Source organism: Sceloporus occidentalis, unplaced genomic scaffold (assembly GCF_023333645.1).
Source record: "Sceloporus occidentalis isolate IW3139 unplaced genomic scaffold, rSceOcc1.0.p SCAF_6, whole genome shotgun sequence".
Taxonomy (NCBI): Eukaryota; Metazoa; Chordata; class Lepidosauria; order Squamata; family Phrynosomatidae; genus Sceloporus; species Sceloporus occidentalis.
Genome location: NW_028316986.1, coordinates 82,275,017 through 82,299,036, shown reverse-complemented (window position 1 = coordinate 82,299,036; position 24,020 = coordinate 82,275,017). Strand labels below are relative to the sequence as shown.

At 44.3% G+C, this 24,020-nt stretch overlaps 3 protein-coding genes across 8 annotated transcripts in view; 1 reads left to right on the top strand and 2 right to left on the bottom strand.

The window, feature by feature from the left end:
* LATS1 (large tumor suppressor kinase 1) overlaps nt 1-2,362 on the bottom strand; it is a 33,464-nt gene extending 31,102 nt beyond the window's left edge. For 2 of the 3 annotated variants that reach the window (XM_089530206.1, XM_089530208.1), the window contains exon 1: nt 2,048-2,362. The gene's annotated coding sequence lies outside the window, so the exon portion shown is untranslated. The remainder of the gene's footprint in view (nt 1-2,047) is intronic. The other variant, XM_089530207.1, reaches the window with a different exon arrangement.
* Nucleotides 2,363-7,085: 4,723 nt separating this feature from the next.
* NUP43 (nucleoporin 43) lies at nt 7,086-17,918 on the bottom strand. Of its 2 annotated transcripts, none has more exons than XM_089530201.1 (8): nt 17,740-17,918; nt 15,407-15,529; nt 15,150-15,227; nt 13,643-13,811; nt 11,182-11,317; nt 10,890-11,041; nt 8,738-8,860; nt 7,086-7,816 (listed from the first exon to the last, which is right to left on the bottom strand). In XM_089530201.1, exons 1-8 carry the CDS (start codon nt 17,857-17,859, stop codon nt 7,617-7,619), a joined length of 1,101 nt encoding a protein of 366 aa, XP_089386327.1. In that variant the 5' UTR covers nt 17,860-17,918; the 3' UTR covers nt 7,086-7,616. The 2 variants fall into 2 exon arrangements, with proteins under 2 accessions (XP_089386327.1, XP_089386328.1); XM_089530202.1 differs by having other exon boundaries at nt 17,824-17,909.
* Nucleotides 17,919-20,533: 2,615 nt separating this feature from the next.
* Nucleotides 20,534-24,020, top strand: part of PCMT1 (protein-L-isoaspartate (D-aspartate) O-methyltransferase) — a 33,794-nt gene continuing 30,307 nt past the window's right edge. The window contains exons 1-2 of one of the 3 annotated variants that reach the window (XM_089530204.1): nt 21,059-21,081; nt 22,442-22,548. In XM_089530204.1, coding sequence (XP_089386330.1) covers nt 21,074-21,081; nt 22,442-22,548 — 115 coding nt within the window. In that variant the 5' untranslated portion in view covers nt 21,059-21,073. Of the gene's footprint in view, nt 20,703-21,058; nt 21,082-22,003; nt 22,069-22,441; nt 22,549-24,020 lie in introns of those variants that run through there. The other 2 variants (XM_089530203.1, XM_089530205.1) reach the window with 2 other exon arrangements.

Below are 24,020 nucleotides of genomic sequence, written 5' to 3'. Positions count from 1 at the left end.
CATAGTAAATCACTTGTATTGACCAATTACTTTCAGAATTTCTCATCATCTGAAATGGCTACTTTAAAGCTGTTTCCAGTTGCACACAACTAGGGCTGCCATCACAGACAGTCTCAGTAGCAGCCTGACAAAGAACCCATACAGACAGGCCAAAATAAAGCTGCTTTGGGTCACTTTGCAGGTATGCTGTTTAAATGACACACACATCTTAAGAGGCCAGAAGCCACGGCAAAGCTGTGCTCCAGTCCTTAGAGCTGGAGCATGGCTTTGGCATGGCTTCTGGCCACTTAGGACGCATGCATCATTTAAACAGCTTACCTGCAAAGTGACCTGAAGCAGCTTTATTTTGGCCTGTCTGTACAGGCTCAAAGTCTCTGCCTCATCAGACTGTACCATAGCTCTACTGCCTCTTGCTATCCCTGACTATTCATATGCCCAGTCTGAGTAAAGGCAGAAGCAAGAAGAAAACAACGTAATTTCCACTTATCTCATCCGAATTCCACCATGCAAACTGGACACAATTAAAGACTGTAAGTAAATGGGAAGTACTGAGAAAGGGAAGCATCCATTTGACTTCCAAAATCTATACCCAGCATTATACACAGCTGCTATATTTTATATACTAAGCAAAGTTAAAACAGTGCTACAGATCAAGGTTATCCATGTTTACATGCAGTAAAGCTCTGAGTGAGATCAGCTCCAAGAAGATCTGCACAGGGCAGACCCTTTCCATTTGGCAGAATGAGACAGTTGCCGTAAGGTGTAGATTTTAGTTAGACTCAAAAGGGCAATGACAAGTTTATTTACACAACTCTTATTATGTTTGGCTTCATGTACCCAAATAACTTGGTTGAGGCAGGAGGCACCACTTTATTTCAGTGTAAGCCTCCTCTTTTAAAGCAGCAAGCTTACTTCAAAGTAAACATGCATAACACTAGACCAGGGGTAGGCAACCAACGGCCCGTGGGCCAGATGCGGCCCAGCGAGGCCTTGGGACCGGCCCCAGCCCGGTCCTGCTGCCGATTGCCGCCGGGGCCTTTGGCCTCTTGCGCAAGGGGGCAAGGGGGGCAATTGTCTATAGACGCCTCAGAAACATGCATTTATATTAACATTTTTTAAAAAATCAGCAATTTTTTTGTGTGTCCTCCACTTTTTTAAAAAAAGTGTCCACCATTTGAAAATGTTGTCCTACATTTGTCCTGCTTTATTTATTTATTTAATTTTTTAAATTTAATTATTTATTTTTTGCCTCTGCCCCCCCCCCCCCCCAGTTGTCTGAGGGACAGCAACCCGGCCCCCGGCTCAAAAGGGTTGCCTGCCCCTGCACTAGACTGTGAATTCAGACAGAAACAGTCCCAATATCTCATAAGAGCCAATGCAGAATGGCAACCTTTGGGCAAAGGATCCCAGAGAGTGGATTTCTGTCACGGTCAACAACTGGAAGATATCTCCTTGAAGCTGTCATCATGTCTTTAAAACAATCTGTATTTTATTTAGGTCCAGCAGAGTCACAAAAGGGAGAGGCCCAAACCCCAATATGCTGGACTGAAGCCTTTTCTATGGGCCCAACAGACAGGCCAGAATAGAGCTGCTTAGGAGGTATGCTGTTTAAATGAGACAGGCGTCTTAACACAACTTCTGGCCTCTTAGGACACGTGAAGCATTTACAGAGTGCCCTGAAGCAGCTGTATTTGGGCCTAAGCCTACTTTCCTCCTCTGAGCAGACAGCCTGGCTTTCCTCTCCTCTCCTCTCCTCTCCTCTCGCCTTGCACCTGTCTTCCTTCGGGGACCAAGGCATCTATGCAAAGCCATGCCTGCTCCCTGCCCAGCCTTGGCGGAGTTTTACTCACTTGATAAGGAGAACTACGCTCAGCCAAAAGCAGAGGAGCCTCGCTCTTCCTTTTCTGCCCGAGGAGACCCAGCGCTGCTTTGACTGACTGCAGTCCAAGTCTGTTAAAGGCCACAAAGCATCCGCATGATGCAGCCAAAGGGGCTTCTTTCTCAACCAGGCGGAAGGCTGGGAGGAGGACCGGGGCTGGGCTCCTACCTTCAGCACAAAATACCTTCCGCCTCTGGCCTGCGTCAGACGGAGCTTCCCTTCAGAACAACCCACCCCCAAAACGGGGAGCGGGAGCAGGACGAAACCGTGTCCCTTGCGCTCTTGGAGGGTCTCCGTCCAGACGCCCTTCCTTTCCTTCCCTTCCTTCGGGGCCTTCCGCCAGGCTCCCTTCCCTCGAGGGCGAGGTCTGTGGCGGCGGCGGCGGCTACGAGGCTTCGGGCCCCAAGGCGATGGCAGCCGCTTCTCCCCTTCCTCCTCCTCCTCGTCCTGGGGTTCAGTTCCGGGCCGCCATTTCCTCGGTGGGCCTCTCGCGGGCCCAGGCTCCCGGATATAAAACCCTCTTGCTTCCCGGCGTCCCTTGCGCGCCTCGCCGGTGGCTCCGCGGCCTCCCAGTCCCCCTCCCTCCGCTCTTCATGCGGGCCTCCAGAGCCGTTACTTCCCAAGAGCAGGCCTTGGCGCTTGGCGCAATCCTGGGGCTCGAGTCGCTCCGGCTGCCGAGTCCCAGGCCCCTCCAAAGAGGCAGTCAGCGGAGGGAAGGGCGCCCAGGCGTCTCCTCCTTCCCCCCGTGGCCTGCCTGACACTTCAGCCTCCTTCTCCCCAGCAGGAGCCCCAAAGCCACCTCCATTTTGTCCAGGAATGAGAAACGTTCATTTCCCCGAGAGCTCCTGCCTCCTCCGGGGACACCGGGCCTCCTCCTTTCCCCAGAACCTGTCCTCCATTCCAGCCTCCTTCTCTCCAGGGGCATTCCAGCAGGGATAAGAAGCATTATACTGTTATGACTGAGTTTAGCTATTATTTGCTCATTTCATACATGTTTTGCGACGCAGCCGCCTTTTCTAGGATGTGGCCCACATTTCAGCCTTCTCTCCAGGAGTTCAAAAACGTCCTCCATTTTGAGCAGGACTAAGCAGCATGGGTTTACATTTTGTTGTTCTGTGGCATCAAGTAATTTCTGACTTACAGTGACCCCAAGCCATACCTGTCATGGGTTTTTTTTTTTTTTGGAGATTTGTTCAGAGGGGGCTTTCTGTTGCCACCTTCTGAGGCTGAGAGAGTGTGACTTGCCCAAGGTGGGCTTCATGGCCAAGCATTGAACCCTAGTTTCCAGAGTTGTAGCCCCAACATGCGAACCACTACACATCACTAGCCCTCTAAATTTACATTTCTGAGTGTTCTGAGCCTTTCTTTGGTCATGTGCTACATGTTCCTTTAAGATCTCACACTTTGTGGTGCCTTGTCCTCCTTGGCAATGAGGGCATCAGGTCACCCTGGGAGTGGGGGCCAGTTCAGGAGCAGCTGGTGCCACAGCCGCCTCTCCATCGCTGGCCTGGCGTTTCTGCAGGTCCTGCCCCCACAAATCAGATTCCTTGCCTCAAAGGAGGAAAAGGCACCACAAAATTTAGGACATCCAAGAAAAAATGGTAGAACATGACCAAATAAAAGCTTAAAAACACTCATGTGTAAATTCATGCTTCTTTGTGATGCTCAAAATGGAGGACATTTGGAATTCCTCCTGGACAGAAGGGTGAGATGTAGGACAAGCCCTGGAAAAGGAAGATCCATGCTTGCCCTGCCCAGTGGGGCCAAAAGGGTGCCCTTGCCAGAGTGGCCACATCCTAACTGCAAGGCACCACAAATGTAGCACAGTCAATAAAAGCTAAAAACAGTCCTATGAATATAAATTAATGCTTACTCATGCTCCAAACAGACATTTTGGGATTCTTCCCCAACAGAAGGCTGAAATGGAGAACATGTCCTGATTAGCCCAGCACCAAAAGAGTAGGTGACCAAAGAGAGCAGCCAACTACTGACCATAACAAACTCTGCTGGCCAGTGGCTTGCAAACACTGAGTCAGGAGGAGAGTAACAGATGTGGTGCCTTGGAGAAGGAGCAGCACGTTTCTTGCAGTGTCCCTCATTGCTCACAAAGACACTAGAATATCACTGCTTGCTCTGTACACTGCAGGCCTTGCCAGAAAACAGGTGAGCAATTGGTGGTGGCAAAAGCATGCACTGCTTCTTGTAGCTGTCTCCCTCAGCCACCTGCGGCCTCCTCCTTGGTGAGCAAAGGATAGCAGGGAGAGAACAAGAACTCCAGGTGGAAGAGACAGACCCAGCATCTTCTCCTTTGGTTTTGAATTGGCAGGATTGGACCCTCAGGCAGGACTTAGTTCAGTCCTCTTGAGGGAACTCATTGCAAGTTTTTCAGACTTATGGCAATCCTAAAGCCAACCTATCAGACTTTTCTTGGCAAGATTGTTCAGAGGTTTGTCGTTGCTTTCCCTGTGGCCTGCCCAAGTGGGGTCTCATGGTAAACTGGGAATCAAAACCTGGTCCATTGTGCAACATTCAAACCACTATACATGCTGGTTCATTCACTGCAGTCACCTGTTGCTAAGTAACCCCCAAAGCCTGAATCTCCTTCTCCCTTTCCCACTAAGTAACCCCATCTGCAAACTGGCACTCTGTGGACTGAGTTCCACTTCTCTCCCCATGTCATACATAGAGTTTGAAAGAGTCCTACTTCCCATGCTACATAGGCCTGTTACAGACTGCCAAAATAAAGCTGCTTCGGGTCTCTTTGGAGGTATGCTGTTTAAATGATGCATGCATCCGAAGAATCCAGAAGCTGCACCAAAGCTGCACTCCAGTGCTTAGGAATGGAGTGTGGCTTTGGCGCGACCTCTGGACTCTTAGGACCCATGCATCATTTAAATAGCATACCTCCAAAGAGACCCAAAACAGCTTTATTTTGGCAGTCTGTAACAGGCCTTAGTCTGCAACACTGTGGTCAAATGATAAGCATCTTAAGACTGAAATTCTATCCCTGTTTACTTGGAAAGAAACCCTAGCAAATTCAAAGGAAACCTGCTTTCAAGTTAGCATCCATGAGACCAGATTATAAAAATGAGTGCCTGAAAAACTTTGCCTCCTTCACATAAACCATGTCGCTTACAAACTGCAAGTCTTACCAACTGATTCCTGTACCTATTGTTTCCTGTGTATGAGCAACTGGAGCAGATCTGGAAGCTAATTTCTGTCCTGGGACTCTGAAGTCTACATGGACTTCCAAAATAGAACAGGAAATTGCCAGAAGTAAGACGTCTTGTTTTGAAAAATGAGCACTTTTAAAAAATATTAAACAGCATGGTGGGGCTTTGCAATCTATTTGGTTAAGTCAATTGATTCTTCAGGAAGAGGAGAAACAATTCACCTTTGGAGGAGGGCTAGAAAAAGGATAAGCTGTGGCTGGAAGGGCTGAAGGCTACAAAAACAGCCTTGGCAGGCTGTCCCACCCACACTGACTCAATAGTATACAGAATATGGCGCAGCTCTTTAGTCAATTATAATATACTTTTATCCACAGATAAACCCTATACAGCATGCTCAAGCAATCTGATGTGGAGAACTGGCACCATATTTGCACTCGCTGACTACAATTGTTTCTTTCTTGAAACTCAACAGAAACTGAGCTGATAGTTCAGGAACCACCACTGTAACACTGCCATATAGAGTGACCAGAGCTCATATGATTTCAGCTGTCTGTCAAACCCCCCCCCCCCCCCACTGCCCAACCAAGGGAACTCTGTGATGGATAACTGTAATAAAAGGCACTTTGCAAAAAGATCTCTGAATTGTGCACCTTGCTAACACTTCTAGGCACAAACACCCAAATAGGTGGGAAAGGGGACTGCCAAACACTCCACTACAGCCACGAGAACCTGTTTCACTGGAGGCAGGACACAGTGTCTCTATAGCCTTTGAGAGGCAGTGGGACGTATACGCCCCAACAGTGGAGGCTGAGCACTTACTGAAAACTCCTCATTTCCTCTCACACAGGCTTACATTAAAGTTTGGGACTATGTGCTCCAGCTGCTGAATGCTACATTTTCTTGCTGTCTCTTTCTCCCCTAGTAAAGGACAAATATCCTGTTCTATAGAGATCAGGAATGAGGCTCACTAACTGATCGGTCGTAGTAACCAGGACACTTTTAACTTTCTCTGGGGGTTTGCTAATTTGCTAGCTCTCCCCAGGCACCAATCCTGCATAGTAGCCTTTGCCTTACAAGTTCTAGGCCAAATGCAGTGCGTTAAAGGTTTCAATTTAGCCACAAGATATTTCTAGCTTTTTACGACCAAGTTTCACTCACGCAAAATGCCAGGAACTAAATAGTATGAATATTTATATGTAAGACAGTCTATCAGATAAGTCATTCCTGTGCTGTGAATACATACACAACACTCAAATCTTATCTTATTACTGCCATCTTCATAAGCTGTGGTAGCACTAGAGTTCAGTATTTTTAATACTGACTAAAACTACGCAGCATGTAAACATTTCCCCCAGCAGTCTCTAATTGGTGGGTTGCAGAAGTATTTTCAGAAATGCTAGAGGCATAACTATTGCTTATTCACTCCTGTTATATTTTCTTTTATAATATTTTACCCTTTCACTCCAGGACTGAGAAAGTACATGATTTCACAACTGTTCTAACCTGCCTTATCTCAGAACAAGTAAGAAGGGCTGAAGGAGACTGGTGGCTTGGAATGGCCTCTGGCCACTCCAGCCCCAGACCGTGGTGATCGGATGTCACGGTCCCAAAGCTGGCCACTGAACAGGCTGCCAGCAAGAAGTGGCTTTTTAACACTCCTTTTCTGACCGGCTTTGGGTTGCTTTAGGCAGTTGTGGAGCAGCCTCTGCCCAATCCAGGGCTTGTGTTATCTGCCTGCCACACCCCTGAAGCATCCAAAAGCCGTTCTTTTTTGCCCATGTGTTTCGGGTCTCAGTTGTTCAGATTTTATAGGATAGTTCTTTGAGGGTGATAAAATAAAAAAATATCTAGTGACCATTTAATAAAATTATGAAAAAGTTTCTTATAACAGTGCAAAAGGTCTGGGACTGAAGAGCATTACAAACAAGTTTTAAAAATTAAATCATGAAGATGACTAAACCTCAGCATACTGAATGCAAAGTCATTCCCACTGAAATCCATATTTACTGTCAAGTAAAAACTTAGTAACAGGATAGCAATATAAATGAAGTGTATTTATAGATCAATTATTGCTTCACATTTTATTGCAAGAGTAGGGAACTTGTAATTCTCCAGATGTTGGGTTTCAATTCCCAGGTTGGTCAGTGTTTCAAGGATAATGGAGTTGGTTGATAGTTTCCTCACGTTTGCTTTAGTGAAAAAAAATGAAAGAATTTTATACCCAATAACCTTATTTCTGTTCTCCTTTACCAGATTTTCTTCTTAGTATTCTTAGAATGTTAATTTGTTGCCACTATAGTTAATACATAATACAGGATAGTTAATACTGTTGAAGTGATTACTTTATCATTTGGTTATCTTTATGGGGAAAAGGTGTAATCAACCTGTGAACAATAATGACATTTTTACTTTATGCAAGTATTAGATTACAGAACTAAAGCAATAACATGGATTGTATTCCATTTGCCATGCCAAATTATATTCCTAATTGACATAAAATAGCATGGATTTCAGTATTTAGAAGTTGAAAGTTATAATTGCAGACCTATTCTAATGAAAAAGAGCTATGAAAAGAGATTCTTCTTAACATAGATAGATTCTGCATCAGTTCCATATACAAGACAGGATCCTAAGACATCTAGACTATTAACAGATAGTGTTGGATTTGAAATTAAATTTGTGATTTCCATGCGGTCTTTAGTAGGATCGTTGCTTAACCATGCACTTATTACAGACTGCGGCAGAAATGTAGTACTTCTTCCACCTAAAAACAAAACACAAAAATAGTTATCTTCACAAATGACAAGTGCATATTATGCATATTAAATATGATAGTTAAAATAAACACATGTAATTTATAATCAACATCATATAGTTAACACAGCAAATATTTAGCTTTGTCCTAATGCAGTGATGGCGAACCTATGGCACGCGTGCCAGAGGTGGCACTCAGAGCCCTCTCTGTGGGCACACATGCTGCCCCCCTAGCACAGAGTTTGCCAGAGTTTCTCACTAGAAAGCCAGAGAGACGTGGCACTTCGCAATAAATAAGTGGGGTCTGGGTTGCAGTTTGGGTACTCGGTTTGTAAAAGGCTCACCATCACTGTCCTAATGTGACCAAAACAGTCTATGCTTTCTATATCTCCAGAACCTTTAAACAGTGGTTCTTGTTGCTTCCTGTGAAGCTAGAGCAACAGTAAATATTTAAATTTGAAATAGGTATAATTTCTTTGTTGTTCTCCCCTGCAAATACAGGTGGATTCAATGTTTTGAATTTAAAATATAGATTATTGTTGTGCGCTTTCAAGTCATTTCCAGCTTATGGCAACCCAACTTATAATGGAGTTTTCTTGGCAAAATTTGTTCAGAGGGGGTTTCCCACTGTCTTCCTCTGGGGTTAAGAGTATGTGACTTGCCCAAGGTGATTCAATGGGTTTCTATGGCCAAGTGAGAATTTGAACCCTGATCTCCAGAGTCTCTAGGTCCAACACTCAAAGCACTACACCTTGCTGAAATATAGATTATACTAAGTTTTATTTCATATGTACTGGAGAAGAGTCACGATGCTGAAAACCAACAAAACATACCAAGTTTAAAATTACTGTGGTAAAGGAAGATGACAGGGACTCTCTTGCCAATGCCATCATATATGCTTGTTCACTTACTTAAGAGGTTTGAAATTTACCTGTATGAAGATAAGATTTTCTTTCAGATACGTCAATGGAAGCATCCCAGTGCCACAGAGTTCCATCCTCTGAACATGTGAACAGGTGATCAGGATTGGAAGGATGAAAGTGCACTTCCCACACTGAACAAATAAATATATTGCAAGCTTATTTTTGTAGTCTGTATACATATTATGTTTTAATACACAGCTATTATTCAACCTTTTGTTGCCAGAGGATGCCAACATGTTTCCATCATCTCTCAAGATAATAAAATCCAGGAGGCCAGGATACAAGACACCTAATCTTTCTAGCTGAAACATTATCTTGCAATGAATGTGGAGTTTTTACCCTTTATAATGAATAAGACACAGTGCAGTCTTTGAAACTGTTCCAGGCAGTGTTCCAGGCTCCATAGACCACCTTTATTCTGCCCCCACCACACCCCAAGTGAACAGTATCTCCTGGAAACTTCCAGGAATAGCAATTTATTTTTTAAGTAGATTGCCACATGCTTGCATCATTATATTGTTTAATTTAACATTAAACAATACAAAATTTCCAAAATCACAAGTACACTATCAAACATCTTCAAGTCCTGCCCCCTTTTTTGGCAGACTTTGTGTTCCCAGGACAGAAATTGCCTCCCAGACCAGACCAGATCAGTTCACCCAACCCTATTCTATATATTGTCATGGGTCCCCTTGGAATCATTAATGCTTTATTTTCCATTGCTTAATTCAAACAAGTCACTTATCAGTTGTCTACTGACAGACTATTTTTATAAGTACTATACTGTAATCCTGACGTAGCCTTGATGGTCCCAAGCAGGAAAATAATAATTAATTTTCATAAATGTAGAAACTATCCATTGCAGAGCTACCCCACTGTCTTGTGAACCTTTGTTTTTAAGACTGTTGATTTGTCTTCAGCATCCTCAAGAAGCATGTCTTTTTCGGTGGCAAGACACTGACACAGGCAGTATCTTCCAAGGGCAAAAACAGCGCCTGACTAGCTATTACAGTTGGCCCATTCTTGTACTTATAAATTCCTCGGTAAGTCCTTTCTCACACAAGCATAGGTTGTGTCCACACTGCAGAAATAAAGCAGTTTGACAACATTTTAACAACCATGATTTGATCCTACAGAATCCTGGAATTGTAGTGTGGTGAGGCACCAGAGCGCTCCCACAGCCCAGGCTGAACACCTCACCAAACTACAAATCCAGGGATTCCACGGGATGGAACCATAACAGTTAAAGTGGTGTCAAACTGCTTTATTTCTGTAGCGTGGAAGACTAAAAAGTGTCTGGACTGATCTCCAGAAGGCTTCCAGCCCAGCTTCTCTTCTATTATGACAGGGTGGTTTTATATGGGGTGTGTGTTTTAGTTATGTTTTAACTTTTTGTAAGTTTTTATGCTAATTTTATACTATTTTACCTGATATGCTCGACTATAAGTCAACCGAAGGTTTTGGGGTCAAAATTGTGGATTTTGATAAGACCCATGGATAAGTCGAGGGTAAAACTTAGGGCCATGTAACAAAGGAGCTAAAGGATGAAGCAAAGGAAAACAACTCCAAAAAAACTGAACAAAATTCCAACAGGCATAACTGTTTGTGCTCATCCTAAAAGCTGGATGGGTAAGAGAACAGAGCAGGGTCAGTGCTTCCAGGACAGATTATACTCTTGCCTTTCACCAGGGGATGGCACCTTTTAAAAAAATAAGAGTTAGAGTACAGTACTAACACTGACCCATGGATAAGTTGACTCTGGTTTTTGTGGTCAATTTTTTGACTTAAATTTCTAGACGTATACATGAGGATATACAGTAATTAGATTATTTTAACTGTTTTAAAATCCTTACTATAAGTTTTAAAAAAAGTTTTTATGTTGTGAGCTGCCTTTGGTCCCATTTTGGGAGAAAGGTGGCATAAAAATGAAATAAATAAATACATAAAATAAATACCACTGAACACGCACATATAGAGTGTTAACTGGGAATACAGAAGGCAAGTGCAGACTACCTAAACGTCTCCATACACATATGCCAAGGAGTAAAGAAAGGGGACTTTCCTGAACACTATGGGGATTTTTCTTGCACACATGGAGCATTTTACATGAAGTGGTTATGTCATCAAGGACTAAAGAGTTGCATCTGTTTAATTACTTACATTCTGCTTCATGAGCATTTAGCAAGGAAACTGGCATGCTGCCTTGTCTCACATCCCAGATACTCAACATTCCATCTTGGCTACCTGTGGCTACAATGTGCTGTTGACTGGGATGCCTATCCACGCAGTGTAGTGGAATTCTTTCCCCTGTTCTGCAAGAAGAGAGCAAGGCATATTATGATGAAAAATCAACAAGGACAGTAGTCAAACTCCTAACTGATCAAAATGTCACATAGTTATAGTGTGAAACCTGGCTTTAACAGTGCTTATTAACTCAGAATGAAGTGCTTACAATGAAAATATTTGTGAAGGTTCATTTCCTTGCTGTCTGAAATCCCATATTTTTAGCTGACCAATAGAATTTACTGTCAGGATTTCTGTTGTGCGGAGTCGAGTCACTGCATGGAGTGTACTGCTGTCAGCATTGTCTGAGGAATTAGAAGAGACACTCATATTAGTCAATTTTATTTAAAGTATTTAACTTTTTACAGTGCTATTTTTAGAATGTTCGAAACAGTGCAGTGAGAAAACTTAAGAACAATTCAAAGATACAGCTGTATTAGCCTGGAATATCAGTATGCAAAGAGACCTTGTAGCACCTTTGAGATTAACTGTGTAGAAGACATTGTAGCATAAGCTTTCATAGACTTGGTCTACTTTCTCAGAAAAACTGTTCTCTAACAAGCAATTATAAAGTCCTACTAGCTGATTAAATGTCCTTTATAATATGAAAACAACTACTTCAGTACACTCTTACAGTATATCCTTGAGCACCATTCTTGTGTCTCCAACACTTCTTACACCAAGAACATACTGTACAACTTTTTAGTACAACAGAAAGATGAGTGCAAATAGCCCAGTTAGATAGAAACTGCAAAAACACAAAAAACAAAAACAAAATACAATGAAATTCCTAGCATTGATTATTTGTGCTATGTCTAATACAAGGCCTTCTTTTTCAGAAACTAAGGGGCAAAACAGATCAGCAATAAAAGTTGGCTGGGGGGGCGTGGGACTGCCTGCTGACCACCTTAACTCCACCCCCAATCCAGAGTCATGCTGCCTGCACACCTGCCCAGACAGTGGGCAGCATGGGAACGCTCCTGTGGTGCAGTGATTAGACACTGCAGGAGTGGAGAAGAGCTGCAGCGGCGAAAGGGGAGCCCTTTCCCCAGTGCAAAAAGGAATGGCTTTTTGTTGGTACTTTTTGCGCTGAGAAAAGACCAGATCAGGGTCACGGTGTGCGGTTGCCACAGCCCTGATCCGGTGCACAAAGGAGCAGAGTGACATCACCCCTTTAGGGCCATCTGTTTTCAGCCTAAATGTATTTTTAATTCAAAGATAGACTTTTTAATCTGGGTGGGGAAAAATACCAAGACATTTTTGGAGGATGTATTGAAGAGCCAGAGTGGCATAGCAGTTTAAGCACTGGATCATGACTCTGGAGACAGATACAAATCCCCACTTGCCCATGGAAACCCACGGGGGACCTTGGGAAAGTCACACTCAGCCTCAGAAAACCTTTTGATCAGTTTGATTTAAGAGTTACCCATAGCTGGAAACAATGTGGGGGCACACAACACCATTCACGAAGAATTCAATAAATAAGACGGATACTAACAACTATGGCAAATCAAGTCTTTCTATTCCAAAGTCAAAACATTTTGCTTCTAGAATTTGTATACTGAGAACTGAATGCTTACATAAAAATTATAGATACTTGTTAAAAGTTATGACTGTTGAGATGTTATTAAATGACAAACTTTTGGGAATTCTGTCAATAATAATGATTTTGTCATCTAGTGCTCTGCTTATTGAAACCAATAGCTAAAATGTCTTAGAAATCATTAAAAAATACTGTCTATATTAAAGAAAATGCCTGAGTTTGTATGTGAGCTTTGAGCCAGCTAATTTATAACAACTGATAATAAGATGCAGCCAGCCTCACAGAAATTTATACAGTGAATCAAGCATGGCTTCCATAAAAAGGCAAAAAATATTAATTGCTCCAAAAGCAGCTAACATATAAGGAGAAAGATTCCCAGGCAGAGAGGAGCAGTGAAACCTCCCTGTACGTATAATGTAAATAACCTGCTTGCAAGTTCTGTATAATCAGAATGAGTGCTGCTATTCAAAGCTGGTCATAGCTCATAGGGAGCCATGCCAGAAGCAGCTAGTTTACTGCAACCCTCAGGATGGGTGAGAATATTTTATTTATAATAAAATAATGGACAAACAGATTGAGCCTCTACCTAGCATTATGTAACTGCATAAGCTACTTATTTTCCTTAATAAAGATATATAAAATTATAAAGCTGCACAATTATTCTACTCTCATATACATTTTGCAAATTCAAAATTCAAGTTTAAGAGAATATTAAGGGGAATAGCAATGTTGATTTATCTATTAGACAATACTGTTTACAACCTTGGGAACTCAGGTCACCAAGACGGTATCTCTAAAGAACTTTAGTTAGATACAGTTTACAGACATATGGCAAAGACTCTTCAGTACAACAACAGAGGAGAGAACCGTACCTGCTTCACTATGTTCAAAACAACATAGTTATTTTTCACATTATTGATCCCACTTAAATTCACTTGAAAATAGGATTAATATATTGGTACACTACTCAGGCCAAATACAAATTATTTCACTATTATCCTGAGTTTAAGGGGTTCTGCATTGAGGTTTGCAATGGCAGGTTGATATAGTAGCTTAGGACTTGAGTACAAGGGTCTTAGCTGCCTACCTACAGTACGCACAGCTTCCTTCCGGTCAGTAGTGAACACATTTATCCTTCCATCTTCACCAACTGTAAAAATTTCAGGGCTGTTACAGATAATCCCAGTGCAGGGTGCATTTCCACAAGATTGATCATAGAAATGTGCATTTTCCCACTTCTGGCTTACAGAAAGAGTCTAGGGGAAAAAAAGGGAAAATAATGCAAATAGCCAGCCTATGTAGGAAAATGTAATGGCTGAGACTTAGAAGAGAAAGATCACAAGAGAGTCATGAACCTTGAAGTTAGAACTATTCAGGCACTAAAGGTTGTCTGAGGTGGGGAGGGATCTTCCCCTCTTGAATTTGGAGAAGATGTGGGATTTCCTGAGAGCTGCCAAAATGAGGCCATACTTTACCTATCCCTGCTATACAAGTAGGTTTGTAGCTGGTGTATCAGCCTAAGCTGGTAAAGGCTGACTTGTGAACAAACTTTGTATTGTACTTCCTGTTGTACACCGCTTTGATCTAATTTGGAAAAGCGGTATATAAATAAACATTATTATTATTATTATTATTAAAGAATACCTGTATCCTGAATGGTAAAGATACATAGATCTACAAGCACCTGTAAGTTACCAGGGTGACCCTTTAGAAGAGCAACAAGTTGAACACCTGAACAGACAGACCAGAAACAGTACCTCACTGAACTCAAATACTGGCCCTAATTCAGTCCTGCAGCTAGTCACTGATTAAATACACCCAATGACTATTCTTGCTTTGATGAAAAAGAAGACAGAACTGCATGCTGTCAGCATGCTGATGACACTGAAATCTAAATTTCTAGATAATGTCATTCAACAGTTTCACAGAGTCGTTGTCTAATCTCAGAAGCTAAGTACAGTTGGGAATGATTAGTACTTGAATGGAGGCCAGCAGGGATCTCTAGATAGGGCTAGGAGAAAAACCTAGCTAGAGAGCTGCTGCTACCTAGTGTTCACAATACTGGGCTAGATCTACCAATTTATTTGACTTCGTATAAAGCAGCGTTCTATGTCCCCATGCATGGGAAAGAAAATGAAGCCCAGAAGAACCTCAATACATAAATGAAATGTAGCTGAGAAGAAATCTCTCAGCCCCTCCTTTAGGAAATGGCCATTTAAGTAGGAGCAGAACTACCTACAATATGCATCTCCCATATCCAACCTCTCCAAAAAGATAACATGGCCAATGGCAATGAAAACTACTGGGAGATCCAGAAGAATCAATGGGGTCACATTGCTTTCATCTCTCTCCCAGCACAAGTTATCCTACAGGAAGACCAAGGCAATTTCACCTCCGAAACCAAGCCTAACCCCCAACTGATCTAGAAATGCCATCTAATCCCAGAGCATCTGGATCTGATCAACCACAGCTTACTTGACTACCCTGCCCACAAAGCAACTTCTTTCTGTCTTGGGCATTCTTGAAATTCTGAGAGCTCGGTAATTTTTTGGTACAAGAGTCAGAATAGTTGAAAGCATATATTATCTATTTACCTGATTATTTTGATGATGACGGAAAATGGTCACACTTCCAGTGGATGAAGCAGCCACAATTCTCTCCTGATCCAAAAACTAAGGAGAAAACATTTAGATATGAACCCATATTTGATAAAGTATCAAACAGAACCAGTATCCCATTTATAAGTTTCCCAAACTGCAGATGGTTCCTTTTCTATTGTGACACTTGCAACTTCCCTGATACCAATTACACACAGCTTGCAAAGCTTTAAAGTCATTTTATAGCCTTTTACCTGCATATCCATAACATCACCATTATGTTGAATATCACATAGAAGATGCGGTTCTGCATGATATTCTCCATTTGTGCTCAAAGTTCCGAAGTCTCCAACAGACCAAATGGAAACCTTATTTTCCTGTAAGATTACAAAAAAAGTACTAGCATAAGGAAATAATATTTGCATAGGAACCTGTTCATCAGTTTGCAGTCTATTTTAACATGATCAGTTATACTACCATTTTAAGAAGCCAAGATAATCATAATCAATAAATCTAAAGAGGATTGTTTTGAATGTATGTTTGGAATGGTACATTTGGCATGTAACACTCAGGTAACTACCAAAAATATACACTGAACTGCTGGATTTGTTCTCTTATTCACAGAACGGTCACTGCATTGGTAATATACTATTTTCTAGGATTTTTTGTGTGTGCAAAACCTATTGGGGCAATGAGATGCCATGAGATGTATTCATCTACCATATTTTGGAATAATAATAATAATAATTGTTATTTATATTCCGCTTAATCTCAGGGAATCCAAGTGGATTACAGCAATAAAATACTGTACAATTAAAAGAGATAAGATTAAAAATTCCAAAATCTCCCACCCTCCCCCTCACATAAAAACATTATCAAGTCCTAAAAAGAGATTAAACTGAAAAAGAGTTAAAACATTAATATACAATAGGCTAAAATGAGATAAAAAATTAAAGTGGAGTCCAGGTAGGGTACACAAAGATAAGAGATGAAAGGGGAAAGGGGGGGCAGGAAAGCAGGGGTGGTCTAGTCTGGAAAGGCCTGCCGGAAGAGATCCGTCTTAATAGCCTTCTTGAAGGTATCCAAGGTGGTGATCTGACGGATCTCGTCCAGCCGGTCGTTCCAGAGTCTAGGAGCGGCTGATGAAAAGGATCTCTGGGACACTGCAGTAAGTCTAATCCTCTTAGGTTGGAGCAGATTCTTTCCAGTAGAATGAAAAGTGTGGGGTGGATTATATGGGAGAAGGCGTTCCCGCAAGAAGCCAGGGCCCAAGCCATGTAGGGCTTTAAAGCTTAAAACCAACCATCTTGCCCGGAAGCTAACAGGCAGCCACTGAAGGGATTTTAAAACTGGTGTGATGTGGGCAGATCTAGGTGTGCCAGTAACCAACCTGGCTGCCATATTCTGTACTAGTTGAAGTTTCCAAACTTGACACAAGGGTAGCCCCATGTAGAGCGCATTATGTTCCAAAACAGCAAACGGGTCTTTGATCAGATCAAGTCTGAAATCTCCCTGGAAGCCAAAATTATCATGTTGAGGCTGTTATATTTTGGCCACATCAAGAGAAGGCATGATCCACTGGAAAAGACAATAATGCTAAGAAAGGTAAAAGGTAGAAGAAAGAGAGGAAGACCAAACACTAGATAGATTCAATCAGAGTGGTGGCAAGTACGAATTTACAGCATTTAAGGCAGCATGATGTAGCTAGTGGTTTGAGTGTTCGACTCGGGAGATCAGTGTTCGAATCCTAGCTTGGCCATGGAAACCCAGTGGGTTACCTTGGGCAAGTCACACTCTCTCAGCCTCAGAGGACAGCAATGGCTAGAATACAGAGGCACAGGACAAACAGAACAGTGGAAGACAAGGGAGTCTTGGAGGTGTCTTATCTGCAGGGTCACCATGAGTCTGGCAAGGGCAGTTAACAACAACACGCAGCCTCCATGGCTCTGCCATTTTTAATATAAATGTTCCTAGTTTCCCACCAAGGTTTAAAGGCCCAGGACAGGTATTTTACAAGGAGCACCCACTGAAGTGGCCTTCTACCTGGCCCTTGACTCCCGCTCCAAACCAGGACATTGTGGGCTTTGGCTTTGTTTAAAAACAACAACAACAACCCTAAAATACGGGGACTAAGATGTCCAGGTGAGAGCAAGCATAGAGCAGTGGTTTGAAATTCACCATGGCAGTTAAAGGGGTGTCAAACGGCATTGTTTTTAGTGTAGATGCCCCTGCATAAGACTCTTGAGGTCACACTCTCTCAGCCTCAGAGGGCGGCAAGGGCAAAAGCCCTCTGAATAAAACCTGCCAAGAGAATACTTTAAAAGGGTCACAGAAGTCAGAAACCAAGAAGAAGAAAGAATAGCCTTCTGTCTAGGAGGGACCCCATTATTTGGAGCAGGACTGAGAAGCATGGATCTTTATCTCTAGGAGTGTTTTGAGCTTTCAGGGCTGCATCCACAGTGGAGGAATAATCCGGTTTGGCACCGCTTTGACTCTCTTCTGGCTCGAGGCTACGGAAACCCCCCCAGAATGCCATAGCCTTGAGCCAGGGCAGTCCTAACGCCCTCCCTTCCAGGGGCAGACCGACCTCGTTGTCCCAGGAGCCCGTGGCGAAGACCTCCGGGGGCTGGAGGGCGGCGGGCGGCAGGGGACGCCAGCGGGCCTTGCTGACCTTCTGCGAGACGTACTTGGCCAGCACCTCCTCCATGCTGCCGCCTGCCTGCCTGCCTGCCTGCCTTCCTTCCTTCCTTCCTTCCCGCCGAGCGACCAGGAGCAGGAGGACACGCCTTCCCGGCGCAGCAGCCTCCCTTCCGTTGGAGGGCCAGGGCCACGTGGGACGGCGCCCGGCCAGGGACAAAAGGCTACCGAGGAGGCTGACCCTGACCCCAGAGACCATGCCTAGGGTGGCTGTTGTGTGCCTTTAAGTCCAGAGGGCCTGCATCCACACTGGAGAAATAACCCGGTTTGGCAGCGCTTTAACTCTTTGTCTGGCTCTTTGCTATGGAATTCTGGGAGTTGGAGTTTGTTGTTCACTTGAAATCATAGGGTTGGAAGAGACCAGAAGGGCCATCCAGCCCAGCCCCATTCTGCCATGCAGGAACTCTCCATCAAGGGTCATCCAGCCTCTGCTTAAATAAAGACCTCCAAAGGAGCAGGCTCCACCATTCTTCAAGAGAACATGTTCCACTATCAGACAGTTCTTACTGTCAGGGAGTTCCTCTCTTTTCCTGCAGCTTGCATCCATTGCTCTGGGCCCTAGTCTCTGGAGCAGCAGAAAGCAAGCTTGCTCCCTCTTCAATATGACATCGCTTCAAATACCCATATCACCTCTTAACTTTCTCCAGGCTAAACATCCCCAGCTCCCTAAGTCTCTGCTCGTAAGGCATGGTTTCCAAGCCCTTTGCCATTTTGGCGGCCCTCCTTTGGACACATGGCTCTGTTTCTCAGTCTCTTTTTTGAATTGTGGTGCCCCCAGACTTGCCCAAAGCCAAGTAATTACACTGCAAGTCATGTTCTTGTGGGCCTTCAAGTCGTTTCTGACTTTCGGCGACCCTAAGGTGCACCCATCATGGGGTTTTCTTGGCAAGACTGATTCAGAGGGGGTTTACCATGACCATCCTCTGAGGCTGAGATGGTGCGACTTGTCCAACGTCACCCAGTAGGTTTTCCATGGCTGAGTGGGGTTTCAAACCCTGGTCTGCAGAGCCATAGTCCAGCACTCAAAGAACCACGCCACACGGGAGGAATTTCTCTTGATTTCGAATGAAAAGAAAGTGGGGCCAGAACGCATTCACATGAATTCACTAGTTCAGCGAGTTTACATGAATTCGAGTTGCGTTTGAACTCACTTCTCATTGCCCCAAAAAAGCTTCCCATTGCCCGAAATTGCGTGTGGCAGCCTATCACGCAATAATGTGAAACCCCATGATTGCATTTGGATTGCCATTGGATTATACTTCCCATCTCCCTTGTCTGATAAACTCCGATGTGTTGTTCCCTGCCTCAATCCATGTGGAGAAGCAGGTGAGAAATGATGATGATGCTGTTGTTAATTTCTTACCTATTTCTCCTCATAGATCGAGGCAGGAAGCAACTACAATTCACAGAAAAACAGTATCAGTTAAAAATGCATCGGTTAAAAGGGCAAATAAGGTGTACACATGTTAAAAACAACCCATATTTAAAATGTTTAGCAGTTAAAATTCACAGTTTTAAAAAAGATTGGCTCTTCTTGCAGGGTGAACAGGGTGTCCTCACTGCAAAGGAGGGCAAGGCACCACGAAATGTAGGACGTGCAAGGCTGAAATGTAGGACATTGCCAAATAAAAGCTAAAAACACTCATAGACATGTGAATATATGCTTCTTAGTCATGCTTATACTGGAGAACTTATTCCTCCTGGAGGACAAAAGGTTGAAATGTAGGACGTCCTTGAACAGGAGGGCATCTGGTCACCCTGATCACATCCTTTTCCCTCGTGGTCAAGTAGAGCAGCAGTCTTTTTGTGTTTCCCAAAAGCTAGAATGACAGGCAATTCCAAAATGACAAGGACAGTGTTGTGGTAATGCAACCTGCACCACATCCTGGGATTCACAGGCAACTTGTTTGCTAAAGGTTAGCAAAGCTTTCCACAAGGAGTTCTGTGGCATCTTGGAGATGAACTGGCTTATGATCTGAAAAACATACCCAGTTGGCCATATAGCCAAGTACAACAACACCCACAAAACAGCAAAGCCTTTATTGAACCAACCAAAATGCACAGAGCACATGTTGCAGGCTTTCCAAGTTCCACTGGCTCCTTCACCAGGCAAAGACGAAGAAGCAGGAGGAGCTTTCAAAGCTCGCAACACGTATTTTGGGCATTTTGATTGGTCCAATAAAGGTTTATGATCTGTTTGTCTTCAAGATGCCACAGGATTCTCTACTGTTTGTCGTTCACTGCCCTCAAGCTGATTTTTATTCAAGGCGACCCCATGAACGAGAGAGGCTTCCCGGTCACCCTGCCACCAACAGCCCTGCTCAAGCCTTGCACACTCAGGGCTGTGGCTTCCTGGATTGAATCCACCCATCTGGGTAATGCAGTCTTCTTTTTTTCCTGCCGCCTTCTACCTTAATAAGCGTTATTGCCTTTTCTAGAGAGTCATGTCTAATGACTAGTGAATAGTTGTGGAAAAGTGACAGTTCTGTGACTGCTCCGTTCTCTACTCAGCCCCCCTCTGTCCCTCACTGCCAGCCGAGGGACCTGTCACGGCCTTTTATAGCCCCCGCCGCGCATGCGCACAAGGGCCGCGTGTGCCCCGCGCGCGCGCACATTGCTGCCGGTGGCGGTTTAGATTTAGAATGTTGTCTAGGGGCGGCGGGAGGGGGGAGGAGGAGGAGGAGGGGGAGGCGGCGCCTGTGTCGGCGCTGGAGGTTGTGTCCTTCCTGGGGAAACTCCTGTGCGCAGTCGCGGCGCTGAAGGCGGCTCTCTACCTGCTCCGCAGAGTCTGTCTAGCCATGGCCTGGAAGTCGGGAGGCGCCAGTCACTCCGAGCTCATCCACAACCTCCGCAGTGAGTGAAAGAGGAGGAAAGAGTGGAGGGAAGGAAAGAAGGGGGTGGGAGGGGGACTGGGAATGGGAGGGGGAGCGAGGGAGGGAGGAGGAGGCGGCAGAGGGGAGGGGCCAAGGCGCGCGCCCCCATTCATGTCGCTCGCTCGCGCGCGCGCGCGCAGGGGGTCCCAACCGTCGCTAGGGCCTGCGCGCGCCTGGAGGGAAGCCAACTGTCACTGAGAACGAACGGGAGGGGGAGGGGGAGGAGGGAAGCCCCTCTCTCGCGCGCCAACTGCCCCAAGGCTGTGGAACGCTGGGAACTGTAGTTTATTCTCTCTCTCTCTCTGACAAGAGAAGGCTCAACGTCTCACACAAAACACTACAGCTCCCAGAATGCCCCAGTATTATTATTATTATTATTATTATTATTATTATTCGATTTGCCCAGCGCTGTACATACCAACAATAAAGAGGGTGAGAGTAAACCTGCCCATGGCGCACGATCTGTAGCAGGGAGGGAGGGAGCCAGAGGCAGGGAGAGGCGGCCTCCTCGGCGTCTCCGTCCTGAGGCGGAGGGCGGGTGCCTCTCCCTCCCGGCCCTTTTCATAATAACAACAATAATAAAATGTTACGCGCTTTTAAGACATAAAACACACACAACCCCCGAAAAAGACCTCTGTTTCTCACATAAGACCCCGAAATTGCCCCTACGCCTATGATTAATTATCTCCACCTGTTGTTATTATTATTATTATTATTACTAGTTATTTCTCAGAAGCGAGATCCGTTCCTCTCTTTCCATTCCTTCCATTTCATACTTACTCCTACTTTTAACATAAAACCCCCTCAGATTCCAGCCCTTTCATACCTTCCTGTTTGTGCTCCTGTCTATTTCTGTCTTCATCACTTTGCCAAATGCCTTTAAATTTTCACCAAATCTTCTACCAGACATTTGTATTATTTATTAAAGAGTCTCCAACTTTTTACTAAGATTCTTTATTCTTCACAAATTCCCATCATTATTTGCTCTTTTTTCATTTTGCATATAATTTCTCCATAAGTTCCATTCTTTATGGGAGTCCTTTAAAGGTTGTTTCTTCAGTAACACACTTAGTTTACCCATACAGATCCCTTCAGCCTCCATTCCTCCACTTTCAGGGTTTCCTCTTTGTTCCAATATTTCGCTAATAACAATAATAATACCATTCTTGCTGCCACTGTTGTATGGAATAACGGTTTCCCTTCTTGCTCTTCCAATTTATTATCTTCAATTATATTCAGGGGCTACATTTTGGGATCCACATATTTCTCAAATTTAAATATTTTTCTCATTTCTGCATGTATTTTCTTCCAATAATTTTTACCTTTTCCACATTTCCACCAGCAATGTAAATAAGTCCCAACCTCTTTATGCATTTCCAACATATATTTTTCTTATCTTTATTAATTTTGGATAGTTTATACGGGGTTAAGTACCACCTGTATTGAGACTTATAGATGTTTTCTCTTACGCTCATACTTCAAGTTTGCTTTATTCTCCTTTTCCAAATTCTCTTTTCCAATTTGTTGCCTGCTTTACTTTATTGAACCCTTTCCTGTATTGTTTTGTATTATTCATATGTAATATGCTATTATTTCTTAGCTTGTACGCCATGGGCAGGTTTACTCTTATCTGTTTTATTGTTTGTACATACAGCGCTGTGTAAATCTACAGTATTATATAAATAAAGCATAATAATAATAATAAAAATCCTTCTGCAGAAGAGTAAGAAGAAAGACAAGGAAAATAACCAATGGACTCTGTTCCCTTTCCCTTGACTTCTGCACCAATGAGGTTTATCACACGGAGATTTTTAGAGCTTTTGCAGGTCAGTTCCAATGTGACCGCGCTTCCAATGATGCGCATTCACATCCTAACATGAATGTGTTATGAGACACCATTCCTTTCTATGGGAGCTCCTTGCGAGGTGCTTCCGCAGTGATTCCAAAGTGACCCCTCATTTTGGTAAAACCAGAAAAAAGCAACTTCACAGAATTCACTTCCAGGCTTACTTCGATTGCACTGCGAATTGGTCTGGTGTGGAAAACCACTCCGATGTCACCCCTCTTGGCCCCCTGTGTCCTGCTTCGTCAGCCCCTTCCTCCTCGTTCATGCCATCTTACCCCCTCTGCCACCCTGCAACCCATCCCATCATCCCCATCATCACCTGCCTTCTCCTGAATCCCAATCGTGGCCCCGGCGACCCCCAGCAACCTATCCCATCATCTTCTGCCTTCTCCTGCATCCCAGTCCTGGCCCCAGCGACCCCCAGCAACCAATCCCATCATCCTCTGCCTTCTCCTGCATCCCAATCCTGGCCCCAGCAACCCCCAGCAACCTATCCCATCATCCCTTGCCTTCTCCTGCATCCTGATCCTGGCCCCAGCGAACCCCAGCAACCTATCCCATCATCCCTGCCTTCTCCTGCATCCCGATCCTGGCCCCAGCGAACCCCAGCAATCTATCCCATCATCCTCTGCCTTCTCCTGTATCCCGATCCTGGCCCCAGGGATCCTCTGCCATCCATCCATCATCCCCCGATTGCTCCTGCATCCCCATCTCACCCTCTCTGCCAAACTGCCATCTATCCCATCATCCCCTGACTGCTTCTTCATCCCGATGAAGGATGACAGCTAAGGAGGGGTCAGGGAAGGAGGACAACATCCAGAGCCCCACTGAGCATGTGCAAGGGTGCCAATTTGAATCATTGAACCCTCCGGTGTGGTAATGAAATGTGCACTCACTCCCCTTTGCTTGAATCCACATCATGTCACTTGCTTGCAATAGAACTGACTCTGCTTCCCCCTCAGTTTGGAAGGGCAGTGGAAAGGCAACCAGGTGTGGTAAAACATCACGTTTTAACCTTAATTCACATTGCTAGACAGGAGTGACTCTGGACCTGGTGTGAAAAAACATCACGCTTTGCATTGCTAGAACAGGAATGACTGCGGATCTGAGCTGCAACCCCCCCCCCCCCCCCCACGTGTGATAAGGTCCAATGTCTTTCTCATGGCTCCCTTAGAAAAGCTGGGCAAACAGATTTTGAGCCCTCAAGGCAGACTAGGGTTTCTAGCTCAATGGGCAGCCCCTGTCTCTCTGTGTGGTGTTTTTGACTGCTGCTCGGAGAGTGTGGCAGCTGCCCTTCTTTTCTTCTCTCTTCTTCTCTTCTTATGCAACTCAGCTCTCTCTGGGTGGCTCTCCTCAGTTCTGCTGCTGCCCTGATCTCTTGTGTCTCCCATCTCTCTCCATGTCAGCTGGAGGCAGAGGGGCAGTGGCCCTGTCAGCTCCCTAAGAAAAAAG